This window comes from Podarcis tiliguerta (genome assembly GCF_965153285.1).
Source record: "Podarcis tiliguerta genome assembly, chromosome: 14".
NCBI lineage: Eukaryota > Metazoa > Chordata > Lepidosauria > Squamata > Lacertidae > Podarcis > Podarcis tiliguerta.
The window spans coordinates 17,785,574-17,802,778 of record NC_139547.1 but is presented as its reverse complement, the minus strand read 5'-3'; the positions used below and the strand labels follow the sequence as shown (position 1 = coordinate 17,802,778).

At 46.1% G+C, this 17,205-nt stretch overlaps 2 protein-coding genes across 9 annotated transcripts in view; both read left to right on the top strand.

Annotated features, from left to right (window-relative positions):
• The window catches only part of ZFAND6 (zinc finger AN1-type containing 6), a 77,378-nt gene extending 70,988 nt beyond the window's left edge, over positions 1-6,390 (top strand). For all 8 annotated transcript variants that reach the window (XM_083412293.1, XM_083412299.1, XM_083412292.1 and 5 more), the window contains 2 exons: positions 3,170-3,283; positions 5,123-6,390. In XM_083412293.1, coding sequence (XP_083268419.1) covers positions 3,170-3,283; positions 5,123-5,271 — 263 coding nt within the window. In that variant the 3' untranslated portion in view covers positions 5,272-6,390. The remainder of the gene's footprint in view (positions 1-3,169; positions 3,284-5,122) is intronic.
• A 2,371-nt stretch (positions 6,391-8,761) lies between these two features.
• The window catches only part of FAH (fumarylacetoacetate hydrolase), a 29,371-nt gene continuing 20,927 nt past the window's right edge, over positions 8,762-17,205 (top strand). The window contains exons 1-4 of the mRNA XM_083412190.1: positions 8,762-8,918; positions 13,467-13,577; positions 14,193-14,314; positions 15,492-15,541. Coding sequence (XP_083268316.1) covers positions 8,838-8,918; positions 13,467-13,577; positions 14,193-14,314; positions 15,492-15,541 — 364 coding nt within the window. The 5' untranslated portion in view covers positions 8,762-8,837. The remainder of the gene's footprint in view (positions 8,919-13,466; positions 13,578-14,192; positions 14,315-15,491; positions 15,542-17,205) is intronic.

Sequence of the window (17,205 nt, the reverse complement as noted above, 5' to 3'; positions counted from 1 at the left end):
TCAAGGGCCCTTCTGAGCTGCCCTAGCCACCCACCTGAATCTATGAGAACAAGGGAGGCAAGGGCGCATTTATTTGACCTGCACCAGAACCAGGAGCAACCCCCAAACCAACTAGGGAGACAGCTTGCCATAGTTTTTAGCACCTCCTTGGGCACTGAATGCAGCTGTTGTCAAACCGGCACCCGTTCAGGGCTGCCCCAAGTCGCCAGGTGACTTGCTGTAACAACTTCATGCCGAGTTCCGGCACCTATTTTTTCTTGAGGGGGGGAAGCACTGGCTGTAAGTTAAATGTATTGCCTTCTTTGCTGGCTCTGGGAGCTGCAACTGCTTAACTTGACCAGGCAACTTAAGCCTTTTCAGAGACCCAAGACCCAAACATGCATTTGGGGACCCATTTCTCAATCTTTCACCATACATTTGCATGGTGGTAGTATACCTGTTGCAACCCGCCTTGGATCAGACCAGAGCACACTAGTGAGTTCTCGCCCAGCAATTGGAAGACCTAGGCAATCTTCAAAGATTATATTGCGGAGTGGTGTTAGGGTTCTATGTCTCAAGTGACTTTTAAGGCTGTCTGCAAAGGCATGTTTTCAGTCTTATATAACCCCCTATTTCAGCCGTCAGTGGCCCACTTCAGATGTCATTGTTTCAGTCTTATTTCAGACCAAGAGAGGTATTTAAGCCAATTCATTGAAGACAACTAAAACTAAAGGCACACACCTCCAGCCTTATTGAACTGAAGTTCACACTTCTCTCTCCGTTTTAAAGGTGTGTGGCGATTTCAGGATTATTATTATACTTTTATGGCATGGAGCAGATCTCGCAATGGGGTCGCACCCGCAGGAATCCCTCTCTTGTGGAGCACAGTGATCAGTTGGGGCGTAGGCATAAATTACTGGCATGGCAATTATTATTTATGTCAGCCACTTTGTGAGGCTTCCCCGAAAAATGAAAATGTTTCATATATTGGGAGTTAGCTGAGGCTTGGTGGGTGTTCTTTAGTTGTGATTCCTGTTGGGGTGCTCCCCTTCCTCACCCTCCCCTTTGCAGTCCCCTGCACACCCCCAAATTCTGTTCCAGGGGGCTTCCAACTTCCCCCCTTCTTCTCTGCAGTGTGCTCCCAAAACAAGACCCTTAACAGCTTGGGCCCAGGATACCTTAGTCCTCAGATCCCTACCTGATCACAGGTGTTTAGGGGAGTGTCGCTGCTATTGGTCCCTTGTGGCTTAGATGCACAGCTTGCGTCCACCAGGAGCCATGAAGTCAGTAATGTGGGGCTGACTCTGTGGACATCTCTCCTGGCTGAGGTCAGACAGATCCCCTCCCTTTTTAACTTTCGGTGCTTTGTGAAGACCTTTTTAGTTCAGCAGGCTTTTTAAGTAAGGGTTTCCCCCCAGATTTTATGGATAATTTAACTTTATCCTTTGTATCTGTTTTGTACCTCATTGTACACTTAGAAACTATAGTGCTTTTTAAATTTGTTATTATCGATACATATCCTGTATATCAAAGATTTCAGCGTAAAATTAATTGTCTTGCAAGAAACCCACAACCATACATAAGGCTGCACAATTTTCTGGAGCTCTGTTGCTCCACTGCATAAGAAACATACCCCATTTCGCCGTAAAAAATATTGTTCTGTTGCCTTCCCTCCCCTAACCCTTGCTATATTCATTTATTTAACCATATTACAATTCCCTATCTTTGCACAATCCTTTCTTCAACAATTGGCGTTCCTCTTTTCATTTCCCTTTTTCTTTAAAAAACACAACATAGGTTGTTTGCCCTTAGAATGTCCAGCTTCTTCGCTATGGAAAACAATACCTGTATTGTTTCATCTTCTGTATGAGAAATAAATGAAAAACATGATATTAATGTGCTTTGGACTGAGGGTGAGCGAGGAGTTAAATGATGGATTCAGCAATGGCCACCAATCTAGATGGCTTTAAAAGAGGCTTGGAGAAATTCATGGCAGAGGAGGGAAAGGCTTTGTTCTACTTCCATGGTCAGAGGCAGTCATGCTTCTGAATGCCAGTTACTGGAAACTGCAGGAGGGAGAGAACACTGTTGTACTCTCGGGTCCTGGTTTGAGGCTTTCTATGGGCATCTGGTTGGTCTCTGGGAGAACAGAATGCTGGACTAGATGAGCCATTGGCTTGATCCACCAGGGATCTTCTTTTGTTTTTGGGAGAAGATAAAACTTACGTAATTAAACACACACACATACAAACACCCTGGTGTTAATCAGTATATGAATTGTTAAAAGATCTACTCCGAAGCAGTGGCTTAGCATGGTTTGCTGGTGCCCAGGGCAGGGCAAGTGTTGCACCCCTCTGGTGGATTGGGCAGCTGGGGGGAGGAAAGGGCGAGCTGGCCCAACCTCATCGGGGCATCAGCCGCACGGAGGAGGCGCTGTCCTAGCCCTGAAGGCTCAGACCAGGTGCAGCTTGCCTCGCTGCAGCTCCGGAAGGTTGCAGGAGCTCAGCTATGCTGAGGGAGCCTGCTGTGGGTTGTCTGGTTTGCCCGTCTCATAATTTTGCACCCGAGGCCACCACCCCTTGGACCCCTGCCCACTACACCACTGCTCCAGAGGAGCCCCAAACCCTCTAGAGCAGAGTCCCTGGGGGCTGCACAGGGGAGGGAGAGGAAGTGGAAGGCTTGTTGGGTGAGCAGAAGTCTGTTGTGCTTGGGCAAAGGCAGTGTTGCACACATCCCCTTATACTCCCCAAACGAGTCTGTGTATTGAGCCTCTTCTGGGTTTCCAGCACATGAAGTGCTCTGTGTGCATCCAGGGGAGCAAGCGGGGTGCAGGCTTCCTGTCGAGTAACCCCTTTGGCGTGGGAGATTTTCATGTGAGCAGCATACGGCCATCATTTCCCTTTGCAAATAAATGTCCAACTGCCTCTGAATACGAAGTTAAATCTCAGTCCTCAGCTTGATTTCCACCTCTCGCGACCAGCAGAGAGATTAAACAAGGTGGTGAGTGTACGATGGAGCCTTCTGGAGTATCTGAACAATGAAGGAATCTGGTTAAAGTTCTGGACATGGCCAGGTTTGGGTCTTCGAGGGAGGAATTTAAACCCCAAGGGCGCAGGACCCGAAACTGCAAAGTTCAGATTTTTGCCTTGTCTTTATCTCTCTCTCATCTTTTTGCTCTCTTTCCCCGCAGCTTCAGCATCAGATAGCGCAGAGCCATCCTCTGAAGAACAAGAGAAATCACTCGACAAACCAAAACAGAAAAAAACTCGCTGCTTCATGTGCCGGAAGAAGGTTGGGCTTACCGGTAAGTTCCTTTTCATTTCAGTAACTTGAAATGTGAGCTGTAGATCAACAGTAAGAGCTTACTTCTGTCTTTGAAATAGACACATCTGGATCCTCTAACATTGAGCTCAAACCATCCCCTTCCTTTTACTCCCCTGTTTAGAGGAGGTGGTGCAAAGCTTGATGATTCTCTGTGTGTCTTTTAAACTACAGTGGTACCTTGGTTTACGAACTTAATCCGTTCCGGAAGTCCATTCTTAAGGCAAAGCGTTCTTAAACCATAGCGTGCTTTCCTATAGCAGCAGGGGAATCAATTTACAAATGGAACACACTGAACATGTTCTGCTTCCAAGGCAAAGTTCACAAGCCAAAACACCTACTTCCAGGTTTGCAGCGTTCTTAATCCAAGTTGTTCATAAACTAAGCTGTTCTTAAACCAAGGTACCACTGTATCTTTATAGCAGCTGCTATTTGATGCATCTTATTATTACTGCTAATTATGGTTGGTAGCCTGCTCTTAATTGTTAAATTGGGTTTTTATAAGACTTGTGTTTTTTTAATGCAAGTTTTATAAGACTTGTGTTTTCTTTATGTAAGTTGTACATAACTTGGCAATCCACCAAGCTGAAGGGCAAGTTGTGAAGGTTCTGAGCAAGTAATAATGAAATGGTGTATTTATTATTAACATTACTGGTGTCACGTTGTCACTGTGCCCTTCAACTTGCGATGAGCTGACAAGCAGCCTTTCAACCAGTCTGATCTGAAATGTTGTGCAGAAAATTACTTTGGGGGTCCCTGCAGCACAATATACACCCAGAAGGCTTTGTTTGGCCAGTATTGAGTCTACACTTCCAGAACTGATGCTAAATACATTACTTCTTGCAAATGAAGAAGAAGAGTTTGGATTTGATATCCCGCCTTTCACTCCCTTTAAGGAGTCTCAAAGCGGCTAACATTCTCCTTTCCCTTCCTCCCCCACAACAAACACTCTGTGAGGTGAGTGGGGCTGAGAGACTTCAAAGAAGTGTGACTGGCCCCAGGTCACCCAGCAGCTGAATGTGGAGGAGCGGAGACGCGAACCTGGTTACCCAGATTATGTGACTACCGCTCTTAACCACTACACCACACTGGCACCAAATGAACCACCATAGCCACTAGAGGTCCGTGAAAATATGTGTCCTGGGCTTTTTAGACTCGTCTACTGATGTACTGGGACACGGGTGGCGCTGTGGGTTAAACCACAGAGCCTAGGGCTTGCCGATCAGAAGGTCTGCGGTTAGAATCCCCACGACGGGGTGAGCTCCTGTTGCTCGGTCCCTGCTCCTGCCAACCTAGCAGGTCGAAAGCACAAAAGTGCAAGTAGATAAATAGGTACCACTCCAGCGGGAAGGTAAACGGCGTTTCTGTGCGCTGCTCTGGTTTGCCAGAAGCGGCTTAGTCATGCTGGCCACATGACCCGGAAGCTGTACGCTGGCTCCCTCAGCCAATAAAGCAAGATGAATGCTGCAACCCCAGAGTCATCTGCGACTGGACCTAACGATCAGGGGTCCCTTTACCTTTACCTTTTACCCGTGTACTATCTGAAACCAAAGAGGTACACGTTGCTTTGTACCCAGGTGTGTGGCTGAAAGAACTCCCTCGGAAGGGGGTTGACTTTCCTTCCTTGGAGATTTTTAAATTGGATGGATGACCATCTGCCCTGGATTCTGCAGTTGAGATCCCTGCATTGCCATATGTAAAATACATAGACATTAAATTCAGCTCTCCTGCCCCGCTAAGCGCTTTGAGCAAAGGAAGTGCACCCCACTCTCCTCCTGACCCCCAGGCCTCTTACAGCCTCCCTGTCTTCTCTCCTTCGCAGGATTTGAATGCAGGTGCGGCCACGTTTACTGCGGCGTCCACCGCTACTCAGACGTCCACAGTTGCTCTTACAATTACAAAGCGGACGCAGCCGAGAAGATCAGAAAAGAGAATCCTGTAGTCGTCGGGGAAAAGATCCAGAAGATTTGAACTGCTACACTCTAGCTGGAATATTAAACAAAAACAAAAAAAAAGCCACAAAAAATATATGACCATCTGCAGATGAAATTGACTTGAGCTTCTTCCCCTCGCCCACCCCCTTCCCCCAATTCTTCCTCCCCTCCTGCTTTAGTCATGCCGAATCATGCATGTCATCCGAAAGCATAGGTTCCCCCCCTCTCCCTTTTAGAACATGTCTAAACTTTATTGCAATGCCCCCCCCACCACCACAACAGCTGAAGAGTTAAGCAACCTTTACACTTGTGAGATTCACTATAGGGGTCCCTGTGGGGCCCCTGAATAAATACGATGGCTATTCAAGTATTATCCTTTCGAAATAATTTTTAATTTTAGTTGAGTGCAGAGGGCTTTTTATAATACCGACACAGAGATATATCGGAAAGGCAGCAGCGCTTTTGTTTGTATTTCTCTCTCTTCTGTTGTACTCAAACATGCATGCATTAACCTGGCCGTTTTTGTTTTTCGGGGATTTCCCCATCTCTCTCTTTTTTTGTATATAGCTTTCCTTTCCTTTTTCTCTGCAGCACGATTTCCCTCTCCGCCCCCCCCCCTCCATAACGCCTCGTACGGCACAACTAGCGATCAGTAACTGAATGTATTTTAATCATTGCGGCTGCTTGGGTTTTTGTTTTTGTTTTGTTTTCCGTTCTCCTCCCCCATTAACAAAGGTTTATACATATGTTAGCATAATAGCTTGTTTGCACCCCCCCCACTACCTATTTATGTATGAATCATTTGTAATGCGTGAGTCTGAGCGTGTGTGAGGTTGAGTAAGTGAGAGAGAGAAAGAGAGAGAGAATTCTGAGATTCTAAAGTTTGCGTGTGGGATTTTTGTTTTTCCTTTTCAAAGATAACTTCTAGGATCTTTCTTCCCACCCCCTTCTCCCCTGTGTGTGTGTGTGTTCTGGGACGGGGGGGAGGGCGGGGGGGTTGTCTGCACTTCCTTGCCGACTGCAGGTTTTCTTGGGGTTTATGTTATTGGGTCCTTTATGTACACCAATATGAAGAATGATGAAGTTTTAACTGTATTGTATTTATGTTCATCCACGTCTTTAACTTTGATTAAAATAAAATTTTAAAAAATTGGGATTTGGAGGCGATGGTACGCGTTGCTTTGTACCCGGAAGGACTCCCTCGGAAGGGGGTGGACTCTCCTTCCTTGGAGATTTTTAACCAGAGGTTGGAGGGCCATCTGTCATGAATGCTGCAGATCAGATTCCTGCATTGCAGAGGACTGGACTAGATGACTCTTGGGGCCCCTTCCTACTCTACAACTCTGTGGATGGACTGTAGCTCAAGAGGTAGAGTATCGGATTTGCACCAGGAGGTCCCAGGTTTAATCCTCAGCACCTCCAGGTTGGACGGAGAGGGTTTGGAATCTGCATACAGAGCATCGTCTCCCCACACTGAGCTATGGCTCAGTCTGCTTCAGTCACTCATACAGAATCTCTCTACCCTCATCACCACCACACCAAACTCACTTAAAGTGCGTGGCTCCCCCCCCTCCCCAAGAATTCTGGGAACAGCAGTTTGTTAGGGATGCTGGGAATTGTAGCGGTTCTCAACCTGTGGGTCCCCAGATGTTGTTGGACTACAACTCCCATCATCCCTCAGCTCTGGCCTTGCTAGCTAGGGGTGATGGGAGTTGTAGTTCAACAACATCTGGGGACCCACAGGTTGAGAAAGGCTGGTTTAGGGGGTCAACAAAAGAAGCCATGTGTTTTAAATGTCTGGGGTGGAGCGTTGGTCCAGGAGCCTAGGTGGATCGACCCAGACTGTGTGTGGTCCTCAGACACACTCCCTTTCGCCTGCCAAGCCCTAACGCATTGGTAGGCAAACTAAGGGCTGGGGGCCGGATGCGGCCCAATCGCCTTCTAGATCCGGCCCGCGGATGGTCCAGGAATCAGTGTGTTTTTACATGAGGAGAATGTGTGCTTTTATTTAAAATGAATCTCTGGGTTATTTGTGGGGCCTGCCTGGTGTTTTTATAAGAGTAGAATGTGTGTTTTTATTTAAAATGCATCTCTGGGTTATTTGTGGGGCATAGGAATTCGTTCATTATTATTTTTCAAAATATAGTCCGCCCCCCCCCCCACAAGGTCTGAGAGACAGTGGACCGGCTCCCTGCTCAAAAAGTTTGCTGACCCCTGCTCTAACGCTTTCCCCGCCGTGTCCAGCTGATCGGCTGTCACTTGGATGATGCGGAAAATGTCACTGTTCTCAAGACTGCGAAGCAGCTTGGGGTCCACAATCTTGCTGAACTGAAGCTCTGGGGAGCGGAGGGGGGAGGTTTTAAATAAGTGGGCGTGGAATAAGTGTGTTACTCCGTGTGCCCCCTGCGTGGTCTCACAGCAGGTGGCAGCGATTTAAAGCCCAACATGAAAAACTAAAACAACTTGCAAGAATAGGGCGGGTCCTAATCTCAGATTTTCAAAGCTAGGGTTAGAGGCTGAGGTGCATCTTCAGCATTCACAGAAAAAACCAGTGAAATTGCCACACTGCCATTATTCAGTTTAATTCTTCAGTATCAAAAGACACTTAAAAGCGAATGTAGCATTTAAATGTGGTGCGAGCCTATGCATGTTTACTCAGAAGCTGGTCCCGCTGAGCTAAATAGAGCTTCCAAGAAGGGTGTGTTTGGTAGCGCCAGAGTGTCCAAGCTGTTCCAAATAGGTTTATCAGTTATCCTTACAACCCTGCCTGTAAGACAGTGCAGCATTGCCCCCATATTGCAGATTGGAAGACTGATGCCCGGAGTGCTTTGCCTACTGCAACCTAATGTTTTTTGTGCCTTTCCGCCCAAAGAACTAATTTGCTTGAACAGCTTCCCCAAGCGTTTACCTAAACGCAACTACCAAAGATCCTGTGCGTTTAAAGAATTCTTTATGAGCTGCAATTGAGAGAGAGTCATGCTGAGACTTTGGGCTTTGCCCTGCCAATATAGGCAACGTTCAGGGCTGCTGAAGGGCTACAGAGTTTGGATTTGGATTTGACAGCTTCCCCAGTCCTGGATGGTGCAAAGGAAATTCAGGCAGCATCAAAGATGATTGGGAAAGAGACTCTCTTTTTGTCTGTGATTCCACATCTCATGCCAGCAGCCTTCCTTCAACCTGGTGCCTCCCAGATGTTTTGGAAGCTGCTGGCTGATGGGAGTTGTAGTCCAAAACATCTGGGAGACACCCGGTTGAGGGAGGCGCAGTCCAAAGTTCATGAAGTTTGGGGAAAGTGTGCCTGCCCTCCCTCAACTGCTTTTGTTATAACCAGCCTGGGTCTGGTTAGCAAATGTTTGGAAAGGGCTGGGCTGGTGGGGAGGGTGGGCAAAGGGGGGATGAAGGTTGCTGTCGAGTCACGCCAAACTCTGGGATTCATTAGTTTCCTGGGCTGCCGGCAGCAACCTTCGGAAGGGGTGGTCTGCAGGGAAGGGCTCTGATTGGCTCTTTCGTGCAGGGAGGGGAGGGGCTTGTCAGAAGTAAAGAGGCGAATGCCACAGCTGCAAAGTCTCTCTTGACTTTCTGTGTCTGCAAGAAGGAGGTGAAATGTCGTTTATCCCTGCGGACGAGGATTCGGACTTCCCCATTCAGAACCTGCCTTACGGTGTCTTCTCCACCAAGGAGCAGGTAAAGAAGAGGCTGGCTTCGCGTGTGCATTTTGGGCTATTTGTCTCTGCTCTGAGGAAACAAAGATCTGTGCGTGAGAGAGACACCATAAAGTTAAAGAACACGGATATAGCTTGTTAAGGGTGCTGGGAGTCGTTCTGTGAGGGATAAACTACAGTTCCCAGGATACTTTAGGGGAAACTGCTAAATATGTGCTTGGATATGACCAAGGCTAGCAAGGCTGGGAACTTTGCTTGATGATTGCTTAGTTATAACACTGTTTATGTCTATATTGCTACATTTATATATCTCTTCCAGGAGATATATATATATAGTTCTTCCTGTTTTAGCCTCACAACAACCCCTTGAGGAATGCTGATAAGCAAAGGCTGTTTTATTTTGACCCTTCTCTGTGCACATACCTTTAAAAGAATCAGAGAATTGTAGAGTTGGAAGGGGGTCTGAGGGTCATCTAGTCCAACCCCCTGCTGCAAGAATCTTGCCCAACATGGGGCTCAAACCCACGAACCTGAGATTAAAAGTCTTGACGCTCTACTGACTGAGCTATCACTGTCCATATGTCAATGGATGTGTGGTGGTAGCTTCAATTATAAGCTGAGCAACAACCCAAGTAGTATGTAAAGAGACACTCTGTGCAGGTGGTGATTTTATCAAGAAAGACTTCATTTTGTGCCAATTAATAGATGCTCTGATTTTCTTGCTCTTCCTTCCTGCTGCTTTCCAAACATTCTTTCCAAAATTAACCTTTCCTTCCTGACTTTTTGGCAAAGATCGGTGCCTCATTTTTACCTTAATTGAGTCCTAATTTTCTGAACTTTCAAACACTGTTGGGAAAAACTGGGAGCATTTCCAGAAGAGACATTTATTGAGCATTGTTTGCAGGAATGTTAGGCAACGTAAGTTTATTTCATGAACATTTTTATTCTGATTTGTTTGTGGGGAGGTTAGATGATGATGCATCAACGCTATTGTTATCCCACACATTCCGGGGCATTTTCTTGTCACTTTCTTTATTGCAAAACGTCTTAACTTTTGGGGAAGCATTTGTCTGGCTGGGAAAGCCTGTCACAACAAAAATGTTTTCAAGTGTTTCCAGAGAGCAGATGTATTTTGTATCTTGACAGGAATGCCGTTTCAGGGGCAGCCAAATTAAAAACTCGGCTGCGAGTTATTGCAGAGCAGGCTTCTGAGATCTTTGGAACTTGCAAGAGAAACTTTCCCACAGAGTTTAGAGTGTTGGAAGATTTGGATCACACAAAAGAAAATACTTCTTCATGCAGTGCAGAGTTAAACCACGGAACTCACTCCCACTAGAGGCAGTGGCAGCACCAACTTTAAAAGAGAGGTTTAGACAAATTCATGGGGGAGAGAGCTCCTCTGCAGGCGGAGGTTAACATAGGATTTTTAAAGTTTTCCCAAAAGACAATAAGAGGACTGCGGTTACCCAGAGGCAGCTATCAGTAAAAAATCAGGGCAGTTGGCACATATGGCTTAGCCCTCTAAGCTTCAGGTCATGCATTAACTTGTCCGTTTGCAGAAAGTCCTGCTAAGCAAACATTTTGGGATGCGTTTGTGAATATTTAGATAGAGCTAGATTTGTCCCCTGTCCTATGCATATTTGGGGGAAAGGGCTGTAGCTTACCTGCCCACAGAGTGTCTCACCAGAGGGGTGCATGCTCTGGTTATTTCCCACTTGGACTACTGCAATGCGCTCTATGTGGGGCTGCCTTTGAAGGTGACTACAACTAATTCAAAATGCGGCAGCTAGACTGGTGACTGCAAGTGGCCGCTGAGACCACATAACACCTGTCCTGAAAGACCTACATTGTCTCCCAGTACATTTCTGGGCACATTTCAAAGTGTTGGTGCTGACCTTTAAAGCCCTAGATGGCCTCGGCCCAGTATCCCCAAAGGAGCGTCTCCACCCCCATCGTTCAACCGAGACACTGAGGTCCAGCGCTGAGGGCCTTCTAGTGGTTCCCTCACTGCGAGAAGTGAGGTTACATGGAACCAGGCAGAGGGCCTTCTTGGTAGTGGCACCCACCCTGTGGAATGCTCTCCCATCAGATGTGAAGGAAATAAACAACTATTTGACTTTTAGAAGACATCTGAAGGCAGCCCTGTTTAGGGAAGTTTTTAATGTTTGATCTTTTATCGTGTTTTTAATATTCTGTTGGGAGGCCCAGCCAGATGGGTGGGGTATAAGTAATTTATTATTATTATTATTATTATTATTATTATTATTATTATTATTATTATTATTATTATTTGAACTTCCCTGAGACCTTATGATGAAGGGCTGTATATAAATCTAATCAATACAAAAAAACTGTTGGAAGGTTACAGCACCTACTGTGGCTGTAGAGACCGATATGGGAGAGACATGTTTTGTTGCAGCTGGGGCAGACAAAGGCATCTGGTTGCCCTGTTGCAGATATACCTTGGTGTTTCCTCTTTCTACACTCCTCCCAACAGCCACCCCTCCTCTGGTCACTGCTATGAATGCACAACCTGACTGACTGCCTCCAGACACTGTTAGCTCTTCCCCTGCTTTGGGAAGCAGGTGGGAGGGGTCTAGGACCATAGCTGTCAACCGTCCCTTATTTAGCGGGAAACTCCCTTATTCCAGCGCCGTTCCTGCTGCTGTCCCAGATTGATGATGTCCCTTAAATTTCCCGGGATTCAAAGGAAGCAACTCCTCTCCCTCTCTCCCTCCCTGCCGGCCAGGGAGGAGGGAGGCTCCAACTGTGTTGCTTGGCTGCGTTGCTCACCCAATAAGGCGTCTAAGAACAACTGGGGGGGTGGAGCTTGCATGCCTTGTGACGATCAAATCGGCCGCGTTGCCTGGGGACTCGCCTTTGCTCAGCGCTTCCCAGCGGAGAGGTGATGGTGGTTTTCCTTGCAGCATCCCCTTGGCTGGGTTGCTGCGCTGTGGGAACCACCGCTTGAGGCTTCGTTTGGCTGCTGGCTGGGCTTTTTCTGCCTTTGGCTTGGAGGGGCTCAGAAGTTGAATATACCTGTGCTCAGAATCGGATGGAAACGTCATCGACGGCCCACTCACCCTTGCCGGGGAAAAGGTCTGTCTGGAGCGGGGGCACATGGTGGGGGAAAAGGAAAGGAGCTGGTTGAGTACAATGGCGGGCAGCGATCTCATGGGGGGGGGGGGCTTGCTGACTAAAATCCCTTATTTTGGCTGCTGATCCCTTATTTGCGAGGCTGCTGGTCCCTTATTTTCAAATCTGTAAGTTGACAGCTATGTCTAGGACCATACCGGAGCCATCGCTGCTCCTTCCCAAAGCCTGGCATGGCACGAGGGCTGTGGGGTGCGTGCCAAATTTTGGCTTACCTCAGGGTGCCATAGTACAAAGTACACCCCTGCTAGAGCCGCCCAATCAGCAGGAAAGGGGAGCTTTTTTAGCCACTAAGAAGAAGCCTTTCTCCCCCTTTGTGCTGACTGGAGCCAATCAGAGCGAAAGGAGGTGTATCAGCGACGGAGGATTGGCTCCTAGGGTCACTCTGGAGAAGGCTTGTGGGAGAACACTGGGGACTTGCTCTGTATACTAAGCATTTAGGAACACTGAAAACAACAAGGTGCTTCCATTTCAAGAGAATGGGGCGCAAGTTCTATTACATACAACAGAAAAGCCTTGGCATTCGTACCACAGGCCAGTATACCTGAAGGAGCGTCTCCACCCCCATCATTCTGCCCGGACACAGGTCCAGCTCCAAGGGCCTCCCTGCGAGAAGTGAGGTTACAGGGAACCAGGCAGAGGGCCTTCTCAGTAGTGGCACCCGCCCTCTGGAATGCCCTCCCAGCAGATGTCAAGGAAATAAACAACTAGCTGACTTTTAGAAGACATCTGAAAGCAGCCCTGTTTAGGGAAGCTTTTAATGTTTGATGTTTTATGGTGCTTTTAATATCCTGGTAGAGGCCCAGCCAGATGGGCAGGGTATAAATAATAAATTATTATTATTATTATTACTTAAGTCCAAAATCATTAGCCCCTGTACGTGCACAGAAAAAAGTAGATCTAACATAAAGGAGTTCTGCATTGATCATTTCAATGCATCCCTTATTATTAATATTATTGCAGAATTATCAGATCACTATATAATCTTAGAAGGGTGTAGCTGTGACAGTGTGTGGCTGTGGCCATCATGAAGAGACCCTCAGCTTCTGAATTTACCGCTACACAACTGGTTGCAGCTCTATTCTTTGCTCTGTGTTTACCGCTGGCTAGCGTCACATCTGGAAAGTATGGAACAGGGGTAGGCAACCTAAGGCCCAGGGGCCGGATGAGACCCAATTGCCTTCTCAATCCAGCCCGCAGATGGTCTGGGAATCAGCCTGTTTTTACATGACTAGAATGTGTGCTTTTATTTAAAATGCATCTCTGGGTTATTTGTGGGGCATAGGAATTTGTTGTTGTTTTTTCAAAATATAGTCCAGCCCACCACATGGTCTGAGGGACGGTGGACTGGCCTCCTGCTGGAAAAGGTTGCTGACCCCTGGTATAGATGCTTATCTCATTCTATCTTCTCTCGCAGCCCAGACCCAGAATTGGAGTTGCCATTGGTGACCAAGTGCTGGACCTCAGCGCCATTAAGCATCTGTTTGATGGGCCTATCCTTTCTAAGCAGCACCATGTCTTTGATCAGGTATTTTGCCAAGGTGACCTTGAGCCCCCAAACCTGAGGTTCTCCACCCCCGATGTAAACCATACTGAGCTGGACGAAGCAATGGCCTGACTCTTTATAATGCTGATTTCTATGTTCCTGTGAGCTCCCATTGCTCGGTCCCTGCTCCTGCCAACCTAGCAGTTTGAAAGTACGTCAAAGTGCAAGTAGATAAATAGGTACCGCTCCGGCGGGAAGGTAAACGGCGTTTCCGTGCGCTGCTCTGGTTTGCCAGAAGCGGCTTAGTCATGCCGGCCACATGACCTGGAAGCTGTACACCGGCTCCCTCGGCCAGAAAAGTAAGATGAGCGCCGCAACCCCAGAATCGGCCACGACTGGACCTAATGGCCAGGGGTCCCTTTACCTTTATCTATGTTCCTAATGACCTGCCAAAAGCTTGGAGGTGGCAGGACGTCAGTATGACATTTCGCAAGATTACCTGTAATTCAATGCTCTGCCATTGCAATTTGCCATTGCATTTGGAGGTGGGCAGAAGATGACTTGGGGTTTGTTGTGCATCCATGTGCTCTTTCCTTCATATCACAATATGCCTCGTGTGCTGTGTGCTCAGAAAAACATGTCCGCCCTCCTTTGCAGCCAACCCTTAACCGTTTCATGGCGCTGGGCTGGGAAGCATGGACAGAAGCCAGAGCGCTTCTCCAAAAGCTGCTGTCTCACAAAGAGCCGACGCTGAGAGATAACGTGAAATTACGCAAAAGGTAAATAAAAAATAACTAAAAACTGGGGAGAGACTAAGTGACTAGGACTCTGTAGGTGTGCGTGCTGCTATTTTATGGGAGCCCAGAAAAGCTGCAGAATGTGCTAGTGGCCAACAGAGTCCATTTCCTAAGATTCCAAGATTTTCTTCTTTTAAAAATATGTAAGTTTCTAGTCCCAGTGGTTTTCCCCCTAAAATATTTCTTTGCTCTCTTTGTGCCACACAGTGATGTTGAGGGCTGTTAAGTTGCAAAGCTAAGCTTGTGTGCAAATGCTTGTTTGGAATATCAAGAGCCAAAGAGATTACTGAATAGTATTATTGATCCTGTGGGATTCCTAGTCTTCTGAGGCTGGCTGTGCTAGAGAGTTCTCAGCTGGGAGCTCCATAATGTCCAAAGCAGGGCTTGCTGTCAGCTCTGATCAGCTGTCTTCTGGGCAGGCCTTCTTAAAAACATGACATCACAATTTGCAAACAGACAAACAATGCAATTCAAAGTTAGCACTTCTGAAGGAAAAACAACCAATATGACAAAAACAGCAAATTCTTAGTCACTTACAGGAATTGGTAGGGGAGTAAGAATTATGTAATTATTTTTTTTTTATTATATTGGAAGATGCCAAAAGCATGTTTGCTCTACTAACGATTTATAGCAACGCCTGCCTGCACACAAGACACATCAGATTGTAATGTACACAGGCCTAAGATCGTTGGTACTGAGGAAGGTGCTCTTTTAAGTGTGCTGCAGTAAACATTCGAAGATTGGCAAATGCTGACATTGACCAGTTGTAATATTGTAAGAAGCCAGAGAAAGAGAGAGAGAGAGAGAAAGAGAAATGTCAGAAAATTCACCTTGAGTGAATTGCATGCATTGGCAGGATTGACAGAAAACTTGTAAAAAATTTGAACTATAGACTGACAAAGGATTTATAAGAATAGAGATACGAAAGAGACGCAGAGGGGGAAATCATTATATTAATATCCATAATGGGGGGGAGGGAAGTCAAAAGGGATTATATGTTTATGTATTTAATTCATTTGTTTATGTAAAATAGAAAATGCAAAAATAAAATTTATTTTTTAAAAAAAGAAATTCACCTTGAGTGAACAAAACCAAGTTTGCTTAGTGTTTGAGAACTAAACATTATTTCTGTTTGTTTGTTTCTTTGTTTGCCTTCTAGAGCGTTTGTACCACAAGCTTCAGCAATAATGCACCTTCCTGCTGAAATTGGTGAGTTCCTTTTACTGTCAACAAGATCTACTTAACCCTTGTTCATTTCCTCCAGAAGCAGAGTTCTGTTCTCCGAATTACTGGGAATGTCAGATCCCGTCTCTTGATTTAGCTGTAGTATATGCTAGAAAAGTGGGACGCGGTTCGAATCCCCGTGATGGGGTGAGCTCCTGTTGTTCGGTCCCAGCTCCTGCCCACCTAGCAGTTCGAAAGCACACCAGTGCAAGTAGATAAATAGCTACCGCTCCGGTGGGAAGGTAAACGGCATTTCCATGCACTGCTCTGGTTTGCTGGCCACATTACCCGGAAGCTGTACGCCGGCTCCCTCGGCCAGTAAAGCGAGATGAGCGCCGCAACCCCAGAGTCGGTCATGACTGGACCTAATGGTCAGGGGTCCCTTTACCTTTACCTTTATGCTAGAAAGGGGGTAGAAATTTGATTCCATTGACAGTTAAAGGCGAACCCACCTAATAACCCTCGCTTTCCGAACCAACACACAGCTGCCCTTCAAAATCGACACTTCTCCCAATTTTGCAGTGCCGTTCTCCAACTCAAGTGATTTATTCATTCATTTTTATTAAATTTGTGTACCACCCTATATCCGCAGGTCTCAGGGCGGTTCACAAGATAAAATCACTAAATAAAATCACTAAATACATTATCGAAATAAAAAAAACAAGAACAACCCAATAACCCCGCTCTAAGTAATGTGTACGAAGATGCATATAAAGTCATCAGAAGCATTTCTGCCAACAGTGAAGGTAAAACAGTAACCATGGATAGCCTTATCCTCTGTGAATTTGACTAGTCCTCTTATAAGAAGAGAATAGGCAGGACTAGTGCGAAGGGACTGACGCCTCAGTTACCACTCGCGCCAACTCACCCGCTCTATCTTACATATATTTTCCCCACCTCCCTGAACAACCCTTAAAACAAATGCTAACTATCCCAGAGTATCCTGTGCGGGACCTTCGTGTGGGGGATAACCAATAAGCTGGAGTCCCAAGCGGATGTTTTTAAAATAACAATAAAGATTTATTTTAAAACAAGGTATTATAATACAAGTGGAGAAACTTAGGTTACTTCAGAATTAATAAGCTAGTTTGCTGAATTCATTTCACAGAGGTTTCGGATCTGAGGTAACTTTCAGTAATAGTCTTACTATCAACTCCTGAGGTAACTTTCAGTAATAGTCTTAATATAATAATATAATAATAATATAAAAAGTACAATGAGAACGATTGGAAGTTTTTCACAGAAGACTTTATTGGATAAGATATGATGTTGTATAAATAATTGGCTTTTTTAACTGATATTTTCTTGTTATTGTTAATTCTTTTTTTGTCCTTTTTTCTTTCTTTTTCATTTTTGTGCTTAACTCTGATGTACTCACCTGTAATGTATGACTGTACAGTGGTGCCCCGCAAGACGAATGCCTCGCAAGACGGAAAACCCACTAGACGAAAGGGTTTTCCGTTTTTCAATGCGCTTCGCAGGACGAATTTCTCTATGGGCTTGCTTCGCAAGACTAAAATGTCTTACGATTCTTGCGATTTTTTTCCGCTCCCCACCCCCTTTTTCTAAGGCACTAAGCTGCTAATAGCCTTTTAGCAGCTAATCCGCTAATCCCTTAAGCCTTTAATAGCCGCTAATAGCCGCTAAAC